The sequence below is a fragment of the Corvus kubaryi genome, unplaced genomic scaffold, assembly GCF_017639235.1.
Source record: "Corvus kubaryi isolate FWS band 111438036 unplaced genomic scaffold, C.kubaryi_AGA036_p1.0 37232, whole genome shotgun sequence".
In the NCBI taxonomy this organism is placed as follows: Eukaryota; Metazoa; Chordata; class Aves; order Passeriformes; family Corvidae; genus Corvus; species Corvus kubaryi.
The window spans coordinates 4,542,246-4,562,010 of NW_024581066.1; the positions used below are offsets into that span (position 1 = coordinate 4,542,246).

Genomic DNA, 19,765 nt, shown 5'->3' on the forward strand with positions numbered 1-19,765 from the left:
ATGACGAAACAAAACACCAACAAAGAGAGTCTGAGCTTTTCTTGTTGAATCCAAGTGAAAAGGAATTTGGTTCATGTTTAGACTGCCTAAGGCACAGTGTGGGGAGCTGAAAATTGCCCTTTGTATCAGACAGCTGTAGGGCACCTCCAACATTTCTACTTTAACTTGCTTACAAGTGATGGTAGCTAATTGATATCCTGTATTATACCTTTACCATGACAAAGGATGTTTAGAATTATACGCAAAAATGCTGTTTGCATGCAGGTTACCACTTTATGCATGTGACTTGCTGACTGGACAGCCCTGGGGTGAGTAGAGGGAGGGGAAGTGCAGGCTTCAGCTCCAATTTTTTTTTTTTGTTCATTAAAACAACAGCATTGATTTTCCCAGGTCAAAGCCAGGCCATTTCATGCAGCAAATCTGTGTTGAAAGGGATCAGAGTAATCATTTTTTACACGCTTGACTACTGCATGCCAGCACTGAGCTTTCAGCCACATGAACATAGGAATGATTTAATAGAGGAAGTGGCAGCAGGCTATTGTGCACGGTGAAGGCTCCATGTAACATGCATGACTGAGTTGCACACCATTAGGCTGGGTGTAAATAAAACCTGCTCCTGACACTGCCACAGAATTAGCTCACTGGAATGCCTCCACCACTGTCCTGTTGGGAGCTAATGGTCTGGCTTCAGAGCCCTTCCCCCTCCAGCCTCTGCCTTTGCTGTCCAAGTGACTGGAGCAGCTCTTCAGTGCAGTACTGTAGTAATAATAACCAGCTTCTTAAATAATGCCACAATGCTGACAAATACCTGTTAAACCAAAATCCAGCCTGAAGAAAGAGAAATGTTTTGAAGAGACTGTGGTTGGTTTTTTTTGCTAGGAATTGTGGGGAATGTGCATCTTCCCTGGAGCATCTCCCAGATTACTTGTCAACCTGCCACACCGCAGGAGGCCTGCTTTCTGATCTGGTTTCAACAGTGCTCATTCACCAGCTCTAAACTGCCCTGAAAAGCTCCTTTTAAAATAAGACAGTAATTCAGAAAGCAAGGTTAAGAAATGAACTGGGTAGATAGAAATGAACTACACAAACAGAAAAAAATTAGAAGTTGGCTGTATGTCAGCGTATTCCTCATACCGGTACAGAAACATATCTCGTATAGGTGTGGATGGAATATTATAAACAAGCATTGCTTTATTCCACTATACAGGAAATAGTGGTTTCTTGTCTCAAGTGTCCTTGTACTTCTTATCAATTCGCAGCAGTGGGCTTGCATAACAGTCAATACAGAATATGGCCTGAATTATTTTACAGTGAGATGGACATAGAAAATTTTCTTCTGAATGATGGATCCTCTCAGTGTATCCTGTTCCAGGTGTTTGGGTGCAACATGGTCCGTTCTGTGCAATCTGTGTAATCTGAGTTGTGAGGATGAGCGAATGCTGTTTAGATTTTCTGGCAATATATGCCTTGGTTCTTTGGTGTTTGGAATACTGACCTCAAGATGGCCACCCTAAATACTTCTGGTGAAGTCCCCACATCATCAGGGGGGCCTTCCACTCGAAAACATTGGCAATGACTTCCCCTTCAGGAGGGGAACAGTGCAAACTGTATGAAAATGCGTGAATAGCTGTGTGTTCTGCACTGGGCAAAGTGCACTATAAAATAAACTAGGAGAAAGGAGGTCAAAGGAAAGGGGAGGAGTTGGTTCAGTCATGGACAATTGACCATAAGGGCAGATCCCACTAGGAAATAAGAATGAGAGGCAAAGTCAGCATCACATTTTCAACTCAAACAGAGTAGGAGCCCTGTTGTCAGACAGCGAGGAGCAGGGGAAACAGGATAAATAATCTTAGCTAGTAAGCAAAGTTTGATGCCACAATTGACATTGGTGCTACTGCTATTGGAGGCACAATACTTCTCGGAAATAAAGCCACAGAAGGAAGAGTGTGAGCTTACGGGTACTTCTCTAGTTAGCTAGGTCTGGTTTTTGTAATTTCCCTGGACTGTCTGGTGAGAAAAACCAAAATGCTGAAGAACAGGTTCTGTACAGAAAGGCAATTTTACATCGCATAACATTAAGTGCTGTGGGGAATAGCTTTGGCTCCACATCCCGCCTTTGAGCACACACTATAAACTTCTGAAACTATGATATATCAAGTTACACTTTAATTTTCTGTTTGAAGCACCTTGAAATTTCTAGGACAGCAGTTGTTTTGCATCCCATTTGGATGTATCCTGCTTTGAAGAGATATGCATCACACTGTTTTTCATTAATATTTTTTATTTGCAGTTTTTGCCTTTACCTTTTTCACAGAAAAGATGCTCATTCTGGAATGTGTGATTGGAAAGCAGCCTAAGGGGAACACTCCAAAATATACAGTACTTAAGCAAAACCAGACTTTTTAGAGCTTTTGCCCTGGTCAACACATACTTTTATGAGCACACATCCTTATGCAGTTTGGCAATTTTGCTGAGGTCAGTGTGTCTTCTTATCCTTAAAGTTACCCTCACATTCCTTGGTCTGTATTTCTTATACCTTAAGGCTCCTCTGGGCTTACCTTTCCTGAAATATGTTGTGGCTTCAGTGCCATTCTTCATTCAGATCTACTTTCACACTGCACACCTTCACTGCTGTGCTACTCTCTTTATCTTAAATTTAACCTGGCCAAACCTTAACCTATAGCTTAAAGTAGAGCAAAGGCAAATCTTGTATCCTGTGTATTTTCATGGCCATTTCACAGCCTGATTATTCATACTCAAGCTAGGTTCAAGAGGGGTTATTCTGAGAGTGGATAAATTCAAACTAAGCGAAAAACATATCCTTCAGGGCATTCAGCAAATGGCATGTTGCTTTACATACTGCATGGTCATAAATGAATCTGTGGTTATTCTGCCCTGGGTTCATTTTACTGGCTTTCTTTCAGATTGATTTTTGGTATAATTTTTTTTTTTTTAATGGAGGAATGAATTCTGTTTACATGGTGGGAGGGTCAGGCAGTTTGCAGAGGTGGGGCAGAGGTGAGAGGGTGCTGAGAGCTGCTCCAGTTGAGCTGCCTGGCTGCCCACTTTCTTCATGAGTCATATGTGGGAAATAGTGTGAGGAGTGGTGTGCTGTAATTCCCACAAAACATGTTATTTATTATACAGTCAAAATTGATGAGATCCTAACTCCATCAAGTGCACCCAATAAATGTGGGACTTCAGATGGATATTTTCTATATGAATGGAAAGTTGCATTAATTTTAACAATTTAATTGTTGTGTGTTATGGATGAGCAAGCTGTCAGCTGCTTTGTGACACTTACCCCAAAGCTCTGCTTAGGCTGTATCTCCTTACTGATCCCAGTTAAGGTAAAATAAGAAAAAAACCCCAGGGACTGAATGGACAGGTCAGTGACAGAAGTCTCCTATCAAAAGACACCATTATTTTCTGTACCTGGGTGCAGTAGTTTAGCAGTTTAGGGAAACTTGGTTTGATGGGCAGGTTGCTAGGCCAATTAAACAAGCTGGTAATGCCTCTGTGATGTACATATTTAAGGAAGAAGAGACCTTGAGAAGTTCCTTTTCCTGCTTGCCCTTTTCTGCTCAACTATAGCAGAGGCAAATAGGTTTCATGGTGCTGGCACCTAACCAGCACCAAACTGTGACACTGGGCTAATAAACAGCCTATTAAACAGTGCATGTTTAGAACAAACTAGATCCAGTTTTGCCTTACTGGAAAGAGGAAGAAGATCTTTCATTTTAATTTCTCCTCAAAGCACTAAGCCTCACAGAAATCATCCTGAGTCAGCATTCAGGGCTCAGATAAACAGACATCTCTTTCTCCTTTGTGTCTCACACAGAGGTAGCCAGTGGAAGCCCTGTGCAGGTTGCCCATGTGCCAAGGGAGCCCCTTGGCAGAGGGTGGTGAGGCAGCTGTGTGAGGCAGCTCTGCCCTGCTGCATTGCCCCAGTCCACCCAGAGCTGCAGCCTGGCCTGTTGTCATAACCCACAAGCGATCCAGACACGAGCTCTGGCTAGAAAAACATAATGAGTTAATGTCTCCTGCCACTGCTGCAGTCTCAGTTGCTTCTCTACCAAGGGCTAAGCGCTATTAAACGAAGCCTCAAGTTGGAGCCCTCCTTCTAGACCGCAGGCTTCTGCTTCCCATTGAGCCAAATGGATATGAATGGGAACAAAATGCAGAAAAATTTACCATCATCCCTCTACTTCATACCCCAGCAATCTGTTTTGCTTTGCTCCCAAGTAGGAGCCTGATGCTGTTCTCATGGCAAGGTGCATTGGAGCCATCTACCTGCATTCCCAGAGAGTCTTGGACCTGGACTTCCACTCTGGCTGGAGTCACTTTTTTCCAGTGGGCTGGCTTAGAAGCGCCTCATTGCACAAGAAGATGGTTTTAACAGCCACAGTGGGGAAAAGAGGAAGACAATCAAGCATCACAGCAAAAGGCACTACCTTAATAATAATCCAGCCATGCATGGAGAGCTGGGCAGAAGGAATTTCCAGTCTGCTCAGCTTCTTTTCTTGAAATGCTAGAGCTAATCTGCAGGCATGTCAGGAAAGGAGATGTGACCATTATTGTGGGGCAGAAAGTAAAAATAATTAACAGCACTGGGTGCATTAAACAGAAGGTCAGATCTGATGCTTGTAGATATCGCTGTCTCTAAAACTTGTCAAACAGCAGAGAGATTGTATTTACACTCAGACAAAATTTGAGAGACTGCTCCTGTGAGACACCATGGCCAAAAGCCTCAAAAATATTTAAAAACATATTTAATGCCTGAATCCTTTCAATCTTGAGTGCCGCTAAGATGATACTCAGGGCCCTTCCCATCTAAGCAAGCGGAGGTCTTGTTTCCCAGGAGGGGCTGAGCCTATTTCAGGATCTATCCCTGCATGTAACAAAATTGAATAGTACACCATGGTTTCTCACCCCCCCTTCAAGTATGCAGCTGCTCTCAGCATTTGGTTACCTTTCTCTAGCACTGCTGACAAGAGCCACCCTTAGCATTGCAGCTTTTTGGGGTCTTCCCAAACTGTCTCTCTTGTTGTTGTCAGTTTTTGGCTATGGTAATATGTCAGGTCTTGCTTTTCCTTTTATCAGGATCTGACTCTTCTCTTGATCAGGCAGTTTAATCTAGAGATTAACTGAAATGCATTTAAGGTAGGGGAATGCTGACATTGTCTTCCAGTGACTGGTACCACAGAACTAAAATAACTCCTGCTTGCTGGTATTTGTAAGGCTTCATTTGTTCTGGCATGAGTTTTTTTGCTGGGCTGGAGTTTGAGCAATAAACACAACTATGGTAAGTGTCATAGGATGGGCAATCCAGATCTCAGGTTGTTAGGTATAAATGGGCCTTGCAGGGCTCCCTGTCTACCCAGAACTCTCTGTCAATCAGCTCTGGCTGTGCTCTCTTTTTCCTGCATTTAGTTATCTCAGATGCATCCAAATAAAAACTCTGTAGACTAGGCTTTCCAATAGACCATTCTCATCCATTTTAAAGCTAGAATTTAAAGGTTAATTACTGGTCCCTAACATAGACCTACTGGTTTCTAGCACAGACTGTTGTACTCTGAAGTTATGGGATAAGATGTGATAGTTCTCAAAATCAGCACAGAAGCAGACTCCCATGAATGAAACTAGGCAATACTTTGTTACTTGCAAATCCAAAAATCAGGCAATCCATAGACATTTTGGGCTTTTTTTAGCTTTTATTGAAGCACCAAAGTGACAGACATGTTGAAACTATTTACATTCAAGTCTCAATAAATGTAATGTGGGAAATTCCTATGAATGATTTTATCTTGTTTTTAAAATAAAATCTGCACGATCATTCGGCATCTCTTCCCTGCTGGCTGGCATCATTTTTGTACTTGCAGCCAAGAGAGTCAGTTAATAGTTTCATTCAAACTTGCTGGCTCCAGCTTTTGTTTTTGGCTTCCCCCATCCTTTTTATCCCTGCTGTGTCCTAGGGAAGACCCTGTATCAGCTGCAAAACTTTTTGGTTTAGTTTTTTTTGTTTTTTTTTTTTAAACCAAGCCATTGCTCTGATTGTACTAAACCAAACAAGGAAATGCAACCAGTTGTTTTTCTTTTTTTGTGTGTTTTTGCTCTTTCCCGCAACAAACCACTGTCATTAGGCCAGTGACATACATTTTCCTCCTTGCTCTACTGTAGGCCCTGACTTAGTATCTCACGTGGCAGACGCTTTCCATGCAGCATAGGCTTTATCAACCATGTACATCTTCAGCTATTGCAGTGCTCCCACTGGCTGTGCTGGTGCTGCAAAGCAGGATGAGTGTGCATGAGCACTGGTATGGAAGCAGGCACAGTGACCCTTCCTCCAGCCTCTGGGTCTTGCTCCTGTCTTGCCCATCAGCAGTGCTGCAGTAAGTCCGTAAATGGGAAATGTTTTAGAGGAATATTCTATTGAGTAGAGACAAGGCAAATGTAACAAAGCTTGGATGTACTTACTGCAGGCATTTTGTCCTCTCTACTGGCTTTACTGCTGCAGCCAGCCTACAGAAGTGTTGTGCAAAGGCCTAGGTGGTGCTATGCTGGCACCCAACTCCAGCACAGTAACAGAACTTGACTGTCAAAGCACTTTTTGTGCTGTGATTAAAAAAAGCTAAACCCAAACCTCTCCTGGAGATGATCTGTGCAGAGACTGGCTGATGCTTGTCCTTTGACTGTAAGAGCCAGTACCAGTAAAGAGATAGGAAAGCTAAGCTATACCAGTTCCATCCTGCTGGATGGGTCCTTCATCAGCTTACCTGTACATGCTGAGACCTAATCAATGGGGAGCAGACACAGGCTCTGTGAACTTCAGCGTACATGTGCCCTCTGAGTGTCAAATCCTGGAGTCAGGAACCAAAGAACACTGAGGGTCTCACTCATGGTGAGTGGGTGCTGCACGTTGCAGCTACAGCTCCCATGGCCTCCCTGGGTTTTCCCTCTGTTTTCTTCTATGTCTGAGAAGGCCAAATATATATCATTTGCAGACTTCTCTGCAATAGAAAGGAGAAGCAATAACTACGCTAACATGCAATGGCACTTTCTCCACCTGCAGGTTCACAGAGGAGGAGGCTTATTCCAGCTTTATCCCTTGACACCACCTCCCCAGCAAGGAAGCCTGCCAACAGCCCCGGGGTCCGCTGGGTGGATGGGCCACTGAGGAGTGGGCAGCGGGGACTGGGGGAGCCCTTTGAGATCAAAGTCTATGAGATAGATGATGTGGAGAGGCTCCAGCGACGGCGAGGTGGGGACAGCAAGGTGAGTGCAATCCATGTAATCTCCTGGGTGGCGTAAATTGCAAAGGTCAGCACTTAAAACACAAGATTGGGAGGAGTATCTGAAGTTGAGCATTTTAGAGTAACGATGGATTATAGACTTTCTTATTATTCTAAGGCACTCTTTCTTCCTAGCCCCTGTCACTTGTTGAGGCTATTTGTGATGTTTGGAGAAACTTGTTGGAATGGGGTTTCCACTGCAATTCACCCACACAGCAGATTTGTTTACAGAGGAGAGTGTGGAATAGCGTTGAGACCTTCACACAGGCTTGGATGAGGATAGTTCTGTTACTGGAATTGCTTCCATGCTAGCACAGTTGTCAGCATGGTTTCATTTGCTGCACGTCCTGGTGGCTGCCACCCCTCAGAAGTCATGCGAGGCCAGGCTGGCTGTCTCCAGCGCTGCACCTCATGCTGTTACTGTGCCCCAGATCTCTACAGAAAATATATCTTCTTTATTAATGACTGTGAATTGCTAGAGCTTTTCATAACATACTCCCTTTGTTTAAGGATGTTTCAAATTTGATATTGCTACCAGTTCTTTTATTTTAAAATATGACTAATGCATTACTTATGCACCAAGCACAGGGGTGTATTTAGGCTTTCAATGCAGCAAGCAATGGATTTCCTACTCCCAAGAGCTCAGATTTTCTTAGCCAACCCATGGTGAAAAAACAGAAATGTTTTCCTACAGTTAATCTAATTTCAAGATGCTGCCTGTTATTAATTATTATGTTTTATTATTAACTACCATTGCAAAGTCTCCAAAGCTCACTGATGGAAAACATGAAAACCAAACAAAAGCAATAAAAATAAAGCAGATGATGGATGATTTCATGCAGTGATTCATATGCTTCCAAAATAAATGGCTCATTGTCAGTATTATTGATTGGAAGATCATTTCACTGAATGGACCTGGGTATTTCTTCTCCTCTTCACCTATTTCTTCCCTGCTGCTTTTTCCTGGCTGACAGGAGGTGATATGTTTCAATGCCAAGCTGAAAATCCTGGAGCATCGCCAGCAGAGAATCGCTGAGGTCAAGGCCAAGTATGAGTGGTTAATGAGAGAACTGGAGGTGACCAAACAGTACCTGATGCTGGATCCTAATAAGTGGCTCAGTGAATGTAAGGACACTGTTTTATTGCCTGAACTCATAGGTTTCCTTTGGTTTGTTTAATAGGGGGGATGGAGGGAAGCAGAAGTGTCTGGTAAGAGTGAGATGTAAGCTACTGTTTGTAAACTAAAATGAACCAATATATGACCTAAGGGCAAGCTTTAGATTGACTGTCTTTCTAGAACTAGTTCCTATAATTCTTATTAAATGTTGACAGTAGAACTGAACAATCCTTTTTGCCTGAGAGCTGAATGTTGAAATGGGACAGCATTCTAGTGGTGGATATTGCCATTGGTAGATTAACGTTCACGCGTTTCAGTCCACAGCTCCTGAAAATGAGATTTTTTTTTTGGCCTCAGATCACTCAAACATATGAGTAATATTATAAATCTGCTCTCCTACAACAAAATAACGCTGTGGAGCAAACTTGTCCCTTGGCAGCAGTGGGCTTACATGAAAAATGAATTTGGCCCATTTTTTATAACTACAGATGTGTAAAGTTCAGAGAGCTTAAAGGGCATTCACATTCAAATGAAGAAGGACCTCAGCACTTCTAAGGAAAAAACCATGAAGAGTACTGCAGTAGTTATACAACAGTTTTTAGTATTAGCAAGCAGATAAGTTCATATCAAAGAGTTCTAGAAAGAAACCCACAATGTGCAAAAGTTTACTTAGGATAATTGCAGGTGGTGAAAGGAGGTTGGCTGGTGTGTTCCCTTACAACATCCTACCTCTTCCTTTGACAGTTGCCTTAAGTTGACACCAGACTGGTACATCCTGCAAAAAAACCACAGTACAGGCTTCAGAAACACTATAAAGGAAGAGAGTTAAAAAGGACGGTTTTAAAGAGAGAGAATTTGCTATACATTGCTGTCCACTTACTGTATGATGCCTTTGCTTCTGATTCCAGTGTGGTAAATGCAGAAAGCCTGAAGGATTGCACAGGCCTCAGGGACCAGACAAGATGGGAAGTACTGGCTCAGACAATGTATCTCACACTTGGCTTCCATGGAAGCTGCTGGGCACCTGTGTTGGAGTGATTGATGTGTGTACCTTCCCTTGCCTTGCTTGAGTGGTCTAGAGAGAATCACATGGAATAGGGAGAGGTGTGAGGAACAGGGAGCTTAGAGGTTTGTTTTTTATTCCAAGTTCTGAATTCAACAAAGGAATTGCCCTCCCAGGAGAGAGCAGCTATTTAAAGCTCTTTCTGGTCAGCAGAATGTGTGAGAAAGTCAGCATGCTTAGCATTCAACATTTGCTGGGAGGATGATGGAGCACAGCAAAGGCATCTGCAGTTCTGGTGAGGATGGCAGAGCAGATCACTCCGGAAAGCATCCAATGCAACTTTAAAGTATTTTTTGTAGGTTAACGGGTGAGTTCGGTCGGGACGGAGACGGATGGAGATCTCTATAGGCAGGTCTTGGGACACAGTCGGTTTATTGTAAAGGGCGTGGGTATTGGGGCACTGCTCAGAGCTGCCTGACTCAGCTCTGAGCAGGCCCAAGAGAGTAAGCAGGTGAGAGAGAGAGAGAGGGTGTAAGAGCAAGAGTGGAAGTAAGAGTGGAAGTGGAAGAGAGGAATAGAGAAGTGAGAATCAGAATCAGAAGTGAGAATGTCTGAAGTCCTGGTTACAATACAATAAATCATCTTCTGTACTGAATATTCTAATTGTCACTAACCAATCTAATACAAGATACAAATCCTATAGCATTTACATACAGCCTATAAGAGTCCTTATATTACCATAGAGTGTTACATCTTAACTTCTAAAAACTACTCTTTGGACCCCTTCTGCTGAGCTAGTAGGGTCTGCTCTGACCCTTGGACCTGTTTGCAAGCAGAGGGTATTGTTTCATCAAGAGGGGATTACTTCAGTGGCCATACCATTGTTTTCTAGTTGTTCAGTAACTAAGACCTGGTATTTCAAAAGTGGCTTTCATTTCGATGTTGCCTGTAGTTTTCATATTCCCAAAATCTTTTGTCAGGCAATCATATTTCCAAGGTTTTCCTGTTCCATCTTCCCCAACAATTTTTCACTATGGACAAGCTGCTGTGCCATTTTGATAGTGGTTAAACAGAAAAGGCAACTTTTAATGACAGTGGCAAGCCCCAGATAATGTTGTATAATGATGTTGTATAATGTATGATGGGTTTGAAGACTTGAATTAGCTCTGACTCTCCCACCAGCCATCACTAAGTTTTGTCTACTTTCCCTATCTCTGTATTTTCTTTCTCACAGTTGATCTGGAGCAGGTATTTGAGCTGGATTCTCTGGAATACCTAGAGGCCCTGGAATGTGTGACTGAGCGTTTAGAAAACCGTGTCAACTTCTGCAAGGCCCATCTCATGATGATCACCTGTTTTGACATCACCTCTAGACGCCGATAAAGTGTGAACCTCAAGAGAATTTCAATGCGCATCTCTGCCATCCTCCTTTTCCCTTCCAAACAGCATCCCAAAGACAAAAGAATGAGGATGAAGGTTGGAGTCAAGTCTCAGCTGTGTGTATGAGAGATTTGCTATACTATACAGAGAAGTAGTATTAAAAATACAAACAGAACAAGCATGGAAAATGGAGATAGAAGGTTGTTGATACTCTTAGCCTAAAAGAGCACTTTGCAGAACCTTTTAAGGACATGTCTGTAAATAAGAACTACTGGCAGAAGACACTTCTTTCCCTGCATTAGCTGAGGAAGGAGGAAAGGTGGCTGTGGGACTTCCATTGAGAAGTTCATTAAAAGAAAACCTATCCAGAAAAACTGTTCAAGTGCCTTGCAAATCTTTGTTATCCAAACATTTATGTTCATACTTTATTGTGTACAGATGGTGCTAGTCAAGAAAAGAAAAAGGAAAAAAAAACAAATACACTTTTGAAATGTATTTACAGCTTGTTTTTCTCTTGGTGTTTTCTCCTATTTCAGACTTGCTGTTTCTAAGTAACTTGTGTTTGTAGAGATATTTCTTAATCAGTACAGCATATGAATAAATGTTAACTGTCTTTTCTTGTTACCAGAGTAAGGCCACTCAAAGAGAAATTCAGCTTTCCCAGATGACACAAAAATATTTCTAGCAGAGAGTAAGGGTTGTTTAAATGCTCTTCTGTGCTCTCTTATATGCTGGAGAACAGTCATTTTCCCAGCCTGTAGGTTTTGCAGTGTATGAGAGAGAAGTGACATTACTGTGAAGTAAGTACCTTTTCAATTTGATCCAACTCCCATAACTTGTTTTCTTGTTCATATATGTTTTGCTTTGTACTGGCTGGAGTTATGAATGAGGAGGTACTTTGATCCTAACCCCTTTTCTGGTGCTAATAACTTGCTAGAAAATTACCCTTTAGTCCAAGGGTTCCCATGTTTATCAGTCCAAAAATGAGTGATTTACTCTTTCTTTCTTGAGACTATGACTGGTAAAATTTAGTTTTGCCTCTTTACAATATATACCACTGCAAAACATGTTTTGTCAGCTTCTGATCCCTGGCCCAGTGTGTCCATAGTCACAGATGTACCTGGGAAGTGCAGTCTCTGCCCAGCTCAGCACATCTGGAAATAAAGCAAATGAGTAGATACAGCGCTTCAGGCTTGTTGGCTATGGCATCTTTACTAATCCCCAGTAGCTGAAGCCATGGCAACATTCACACTGACATCAAAAGGACAAGGGTCTGCACCTCCATGCACATCCAAATATTCTACTAGTTTGCCTCTTTATCTACGAAACAGTATGTAGGAAGGAACATCCTTTGTATTTCATAAACAAATGTGCAAAATCTGCATTTTAATTACATGTGAGCATGAAGAATTATTTTGTTGAATTAGGTTTCTTATTCCTCTGTATTGAAATAAGCAGATTCACAAAAATTCCTCTCTCACATACATTTGTGCTACCTCCCTGTTGCTTATGAGGAAATAAGACTCTTATATAATATACTCAAAATGCATCAATTAACTGCTGTAGTTAAGTGCAACTCTTCTTTTACCTTGTATCAATGCTGTCTTACAATACCCCAAGCAGCAAGTCCCAATGGAAAAATAATACTGGTAGATTTTCTAGTGGTTAGGTGAACAGAAAAGCTTTTTTAAAAAGTAGAAATAACATTTGTATAGTTTTGTTTTCTTTCAGTGCTCTGCAACTTGTAATAACAAATCTTACTCTATTACCCTTATCGCTGGATTTTGTAGAAAATTCTACTTACAATCCATAGGATTATATGGAAGGGGAAAAAAGGTCCTATGTGAAAGTCACTTCCTAGTCTGTTCCACAGCAATTTCTTATCATGAAACTTATATTCTAAGCAAGTATTAAAGACATATCCCTTTCCCTCTCAAGGAAAAAAAAAAGCCAACCAACTCTGAAAATCCCCCCCAAACAATGCAATTTAACTGGCTTTATTCTCTTTATAGCAATTTCAGTAGCACTTATTATGTATTGCTTCATTGGAGGCCATCTCTTCTCTGCAGAGCCCCATGGATTGAGTATAGCTGCAGAGAGCCAAGGCAATTGTCCCTGCACACAGTCTGGGACTTACACAGGAGTGGTGATGTTTCTATAAATCAAGCAGACACATTTCAGAGCTATTGTACAATACCTATTGCATGTAATATTCCTCCCCAACATTAACTCAATTATTCATTGACTCTCAATTTGGTACTTCTGTAGCGTAGGAGGCATAGCAAAAAGCACATGTACCTAACCATTGCATTAAAGAGTAAGACCATATGTTCACCCTGTTTATCACAATGGACAAAAATTGATTCCTGAAACCAAATTGATTATGCCAAGGATGAATTTTGCATACTAAAAATTATGTACTAATTGAGCAGAATCACAGTACTTACATCTATTTTATTTCTGAAGACCTAATTACGGTAGCCATTAACTCCCATAATATACTAGTATTCATATCCTAAAATCCATATGCATCTTCTATTTCTTGACTTTCTGTCATTTCATTTCAGAATTTGCCACTATGTTTTTAAGAGTTGTGATGGCTTAATAATAAAAAGGAATGAAAAATTTGTGGCACTTTGACAACTTTAAAATGTTTTCTTCTTGAAAACAGCTTTTTACTTCAGAATTTATATTATTATAATTCAAATATTTGCAAAACAGATAAATCAAAACATTCAGGACCTTATTATGAAATTGATCTTAGTTTGCAGTAGCCAGCATTTTAGAGAAGACCCATATACTTCTGCAAGTCATCCAGGAAGTCCCATTCTTTAAGGCATTGCCAGCATAATGCTGTTTTTATGCTGATTTTTTAAAAGGCATCATGTTGCCCAAAATACACAAGAGCAACATGAATGTAACGTTTCATCATTTGCACATTCGGAAATCAATCTTCTTTCCCTGGGACAGCTTAGGCAGGAAACAGCAGTGTTAATGTAATTAGGTTTGAAGGTTAATTCTTTGTTTGAACGTGTGACAGGGGATCACAGCTCTTCATTGTCAGGCTGTGTGACGGCTGTGGAACACCAGCACTGCTCCACATCCCCACCAGCACGTGCAGGCTCTTTCTGAGAACTGCTCCTCTTGGCATACGTGAACCTTATTCATACAAGGGACAGGAGCTGCTTTATAGCCATAAATTCAAGTGTAACCTTAGGCTGGAGACTTTGGCTGTGCTCTGGATTCAGATGTCCTTCTGGTCTGTGTGAGCTCTCACAGCAGGCAGAAGCTGTGCTGACTCTGGGTGCTGGATCAATTTGTGCTCTAAGGGTTGTGGGAGAGCCCTAATTCCTGGTACATTTGTCACACGTCTTTTCTTTCACCATGCATGCCTTGCAGTTGCCTCAAAATGATTCCTTGTCAATTCATTCAGATCTAAGTAACCCAAAGTATTACTTTACAGAAAAGCAAGGAAGGAAACTAGTACTCTTCTTTCTTAGGTCTTTACTGGTCCTCTTCTCATCTTACCTGCTCTGATAAAACTGAGGCATGTCTGCATTAAGAATCAGGAGAGTTATAGCAGAGTAAAACCAGTTGTGAGGAAAATGCATCCACCTGCCATTTTTGGGGTATCTACTGTTAGTTATATAGTAGAATAGCATGCTTCTCTTCCCTATTTGACACCCCCTTATTTTGTGTAAAGGCTGCACACAGGGATATTGCTGAACATCTTCTGTTTTCCATCCAGTCTTGGAAGACCCACTGCCATAAATCCTAGCTTCTGAAACTTGCGGGTCCATCAAATAGTAACTCATAACAAGCAATGCCATGATCCTCTGACATGATTCTTAGTGACAGCTGCAGAAAATGTACAAAAAAGGATCAAAGATACACACTGGCATTTTTTTCTTTTATCTCTAAATGTGGCAATTATAGAGGCTGAAACCTGGGAGTGATGCTGGGAGTAATAGACACGAAATCCCGTGTTTGCTCACAGGACAGATTCAGTCTATCTTGAAGTGTGGGTCTTATTTTTTCACTTTTTTCATTTATCTCAATAATATGGCTTGTCTTAAAATAGGGACTGTTACCTGTGGCATGGAATTCAAATGTGGTGACAGCTGAAGAATATAGACTCTTTTACAAAAATCACCTTTCACAAATGTTTGTGATGTTGTTGCGTCTCTAACGAGCTAAAAATCATTGTGGAAACAGAAAGTGTACCCACACAGATAAATGCCCACAGCCTGAGACAGCCCCCTGGCACATTGTTGTGGGGAAGTGGCATGGCTGTTCACAGATGGCAACACAACCACTCCCCTTTCCTCCTCCAAGGAGTGCCTACTAAACCATTCCCCTTGCACTCACCTGGATGAAGTTAGCTTAAGCCACACTATAGGGAAAACTCATGGTTGAAACTCTTTCAAGGGCTTCTTTAAAAGGTTCTTTCTTACCCAGGTTCTTCAGCCTATGTAGCCAAATTGCTGCAATTTCCACATAGAGGCTGTTAAATCCTGTAAAAGTATTCCAGATGAACTACTCTGTATTTCAGTGTCATGAATTTAAGGCAAGATATTTTACAATCTGAGCTGTTTAACACAACGATTTCTGCATATGCTTGAGGCATACAGCATAGTTACATCAACTGAGAGCCTGGACTCTTGGTGGTCTATGAAGCTTTCTGTCTAGTCCTAACAGATTTCAAATTGTAAATTGAAGCTTCTGCATTGCAGAAGCAAATTCAATTCTCCTAAGCCAGAGGCTGAGTGACTGACTGATGCCAGTTCATATGATGGGAGGGATGGTTGCACAGCATCAGGGATGCACCAGCTTGCTGCAGAGATCAAAGCATTGGTACCATTAAATACTGATAGGAGTGGATGATGACCAGAGAGGCATTTTTCCTTAAATCCATGGGTGGTGGCATACCTTGCTTAATCCTCACATCCTCATGGTCTCTGTTTTGTAACTCCACAGGCTTTTGCATTGGCAACACACAGCAGTTTTTGAAGACATGAGGCTGGCTGTTGCTAGCTATCCTAAGATTTGAGAGAGGTTTCCAAGTAACTATAGCAAACAAAACTGTGAATGATTTGTCAATACAAAGTTAATAATCTCTCTCTCTCTCTTGCATTTATTGTGCACTCATCCCAGGGTTATCTGAGCTTCCATACCTACTCCTGGAAATAATAAACCATTTTATTATTGTCTTTATCTTTTCTTCTTTCTCCTTCTCAAGCAACCTTTCAAAACAACAACAAAAAAATTTTTCCTTGGAAATGTAGCACCCTTTTGCCACCAAATTCATGAACAGCAGTCTCGTGCTCACTTATGCAACACTTTGAAGCTCACAAAGGGCATGATGATTCTGCAAAGAATGGAGGTGCTGAAAGTGAAATAGTAGCATTCAGTAGCATTCAGCTATAATATTTCAAACTACCTTCAAACCCTCCTGGACAGGCAATAAAACACAACCGAAACTATCTTACTTTGAGTGGTCCTACTTAAGTATTGAGCAAACTTTATAATAATGGTAATAAATTGGTGCTTGAGGCAGTTTCAGCTATATTACATATTCTCTATATACTATAGATATGGATGTATTCACCCTCTATATTGTATATGTATGTGTGTGAGTATTTACATGTAGCACACATACATATATGTTTCATGTATGCATAGATACTAACTTTTCTACATTTTACGTCTTTCCCTCCCATAGCTGAAACTGCTGGTTACTAACATCCACATCCACATCACATTCTATGTATGAAGGATATAATTTATTTGTAAACTCAGGATGTTCTTGTTTTATAGAGTTGCTCGTATTTTATAATTTATTTACACATCATGGTTGGAAATGCTTATCTAAGTGCTATGCATTGAAGTGTATGTTTGCTAAATCCATTTCACTCTGTCCGTGGCTATGTTCTTTCTCATTATAACAGTGGTATAAAATAGGGCTAAGGAGGAGAGAAACTGATAGATAACCTCTGCTGGTCCCATCAGTGGGCAATTCCAGAAGAGGATGTATCAGTAGTATATATATATATTTTATCAACTAAATTTTATGGGGAAAAAAGAAGAAAGAACAGCATGAGGACAAGTTCAAAATGTGGAAAGTCACAGCCATTTCCAAGTTTGTCAACAAATGCATTGAACCTTTTGCCATTAAAATTGTAAAGTTTATTGTTTGCTGGCTAAAAAAAAAATCCCTTTTGTGGTATCTGAGGTGTGAAACATTGTCAAAAATATGATGTCTGAAAAAAAATCAAACTATAGTGGCATTAAATGTTTACTTTTATCTTACCAATATATCTGCCTCCTCCTCCTGACTCTTTTGCTTTAGATGAGAGCATTTCATGGCATTTCATATCAGAGAATGCTTTTGGCCCACAAGAGGATGTGGTATCATAACAGTGAAAGCGAGCAAGAGAGCAAGATCAAACCGAAAATTAAAATGACCAAAGGGGTTCTATCAAGTGTTACTAAGAAGCAAATTCACCAGAAAACAATGAGGAATTCCAGGGTTTGATAGTAATGATAGAAACATTACAAGCAAGCAGAGCAACAGTAACTTCTCTGCTGCTGTCCAGAAACAGAAAGCAAACACAGTCACAGACCTGAAATGGTCAGGCTTTTACATAAGCTGGTTATGCATATACACAGGGATTGCTCTTTTGCATCTGTGAGCAAGCGAAAAATCTGAAACCAAACAAATATAAAAGATGTGTTCATAGGTATAATTTTTTGTCATCTTTAGCAACTGGGTCACATTTCCCTTGGCCACCATGCAGATAAGTAACACAACATGGGAGTGATAAAAAGAGTTTGTGTCCATTACTCAAGACATTTTTCTCAGAGAGGCAGCGGTGGCAGGTTCAGCTGACCCCTGAGCTGCTGCTGAGGTGAGCACAAGATCTGCTTACCTTCAGCTCACATTCGTGGTGTTCCCTGTTGATAATTAAGAGAGTACCTTGCTTGCAGGAAAAGATGTGAGTGAGCTCTCCGAGCAAATCTCACATACCCACCAACACCTGGGTAAGCCCTGATAAGGACACTGGGCTATTCCCATTGGAAGAAAACCACAGATCTTATTTCTTGTGGGGAAGATTTAAAAAAAAAAGAAAATAATTTAAAATGTCCTTTAAGACACATCAGGTGCTGGCAGAAGATTTTCTCATATTCCTTACTTTAGGAGGGACATGTTAGGGTGTTGGGCATTAAATATTTAGTTAACAGTTTGATGAGAATTTAATAAGGTCCTTTTTTCTATCTTATTATTATAGAGCAGAGTGGCAGATCTAGCAGTCACAGTGGCAGGGAATGCAGTCACTTATGGTGACCAGCTCTTTTAAAGGAGACATACTGAGGTGACTACAGAGGCAAAGGCTGACAAAGGTGGTGGGGAGGAGACAGTCTCCTTTCCCCTCTTACAGCAGCAAGCCGTGTACTACCTTAGCTGTTGCCCCAGGCCAGTAAATTTGCATGCTGTGCCTCTCCACAATAGCTGTAAATGAAGATAAACAGCCATTTCTTTTGTCTGTGGGCTGTTCAGAATAGCTCTGATTTGCTCTAAAGAGCTAAAAGGCTTATTGCCTACTTTTGAGGTAATTTATCTTCATTGCTGTTATCATGCAGCCGCATCAGTATTAAGGAGCCCGAAGTGCCTTACAGGGACAAAACCAGAAAAATGGGTTAGTGCAAGTCCTAGACTTTGTCTAAGACAGAACTGATGGTGAGGAGCTCTAGATGTGCTGAAAACAAAGTCAATTCACTCTTGGTCAGATCTGGAGCCTTACAGACCTCCATGCTACACACTTCTGGTTTGGGGCAAGACAGCAAGGAAAGGTTTCATTCACAGAATGGGAGCAGGGGCTCACACCTGGCAAAAGGCTAGTGTCCTTATGAGGCCTGCTTGAAACTGCTTGAAAACCTCTTGGAAAGTAATGCCCTAGCACTGACCAAGTTCTGTCCTTAAAACTAGTAACTTGCCAGACTAAAAATCAGGTTTAGCGTGGAAACCTGACCAACCCCATCTCCTTCTGAGGTCCCAAATAAGCTCTCCAGCCATTGGAAAAACAGGAGGTCAGGTTGTTGCTAAAGCATGTTCCTCTCCCACATCCATCTGCAAACCAGGCTCCCGAGAGCTTGCCCACATTTTGGCTAACAGCAGTATCTGCCTGGAAGACACTGAAGAGGGATGAAGGCTAGAAAATTCAGTTCCCAGTTTCTGAGATGAACACAAAGTCAACATTTAGTTAATATTAATGCTCTGGGAAAGGCCATCTGTGAATTTTATGGTTTATGATAGTTAGTAGTCTTGACAGTTGCTGATCTGGCAGTTTTGGAGGCTGACATCTGCTATTTAACCACTGAGTAAAGCTTTGCTGCCTGTGACCGCACAAATGCTCTACACTGCTCAAAGACACTTTCATAACCTGCAGGAACAAGTAGGTAGCTTGGAGGTCCTGTGCACTCTCAAGAACTATCCTGGCAAGTGCTGACTTGGGAAAAGTCTCTAGACAGCCAAAACCCAGTCCATCTCAATGGGTGCTTGTCTGGGGAAAAGACCTGCATTCATTTTCATATATGTTTATATGTGTCTCTTCTGTGGACCCTTATAGCACAGGTTTGGCACCCATGCCTTGTGTCAGATTGCGAGTTTCATGCCAACAGAACGACAGCCAAACGTATTCAGCTGTGTGTGTCTGGCACACATCCATATTTCCATTTCTATTTCCTAGGAACCTAAGTGCTGCCAGACACGTCAGGACTGTGTGTGGGACTCGAGGCTTGCCGTGGTGAGGAAGTCTCACACCTCCAGCAATGGGGGACCTTTGTCACTCACTTTAAAAGGAGCAGGGACTGTCCTTGTCCCTTTCTCATCCCTGCTCATCTTCATTCCCTGAATAACAGAAAACCAAGGAGGTAGGAGAAAACCCTGACATTTTCCTATATTTAGTTTGTCAG

General features: G+C 41.4%; 1 protein-coding gene across 1 annotated transcript in view; it reads left to right on the forward strand.

Moving 5' to 3' along the window:
• KIF26B (kinesin family member 26B) overlaps positions 1-17,107 on the forward strand; it is a 286,178-nt gene extending 269,071 nt beyond the window's left edge. The window contains exons 13-15 of the mRNA XM_042023023.1: positions 7,073-7,275; positions 8,267-8,417; positions 10,647-17,107. Of these exons, the coding sequence (XP_041878957.1) occupies positions 7,073-7,275; positions 8,267-8,417; positions 10,647-10,795 (503 nt within the window). The 3' untranslated portion in view covers positions 10,796-17,107. The remainder of the gene's footprint in view (positions 1-7,072; positions 7,276-8,266; positions 8,418-10,646) is intronic.
• The last annotated feature ends 2,658 nt before the right edge of the window (positions 17,108-19,765 follow it).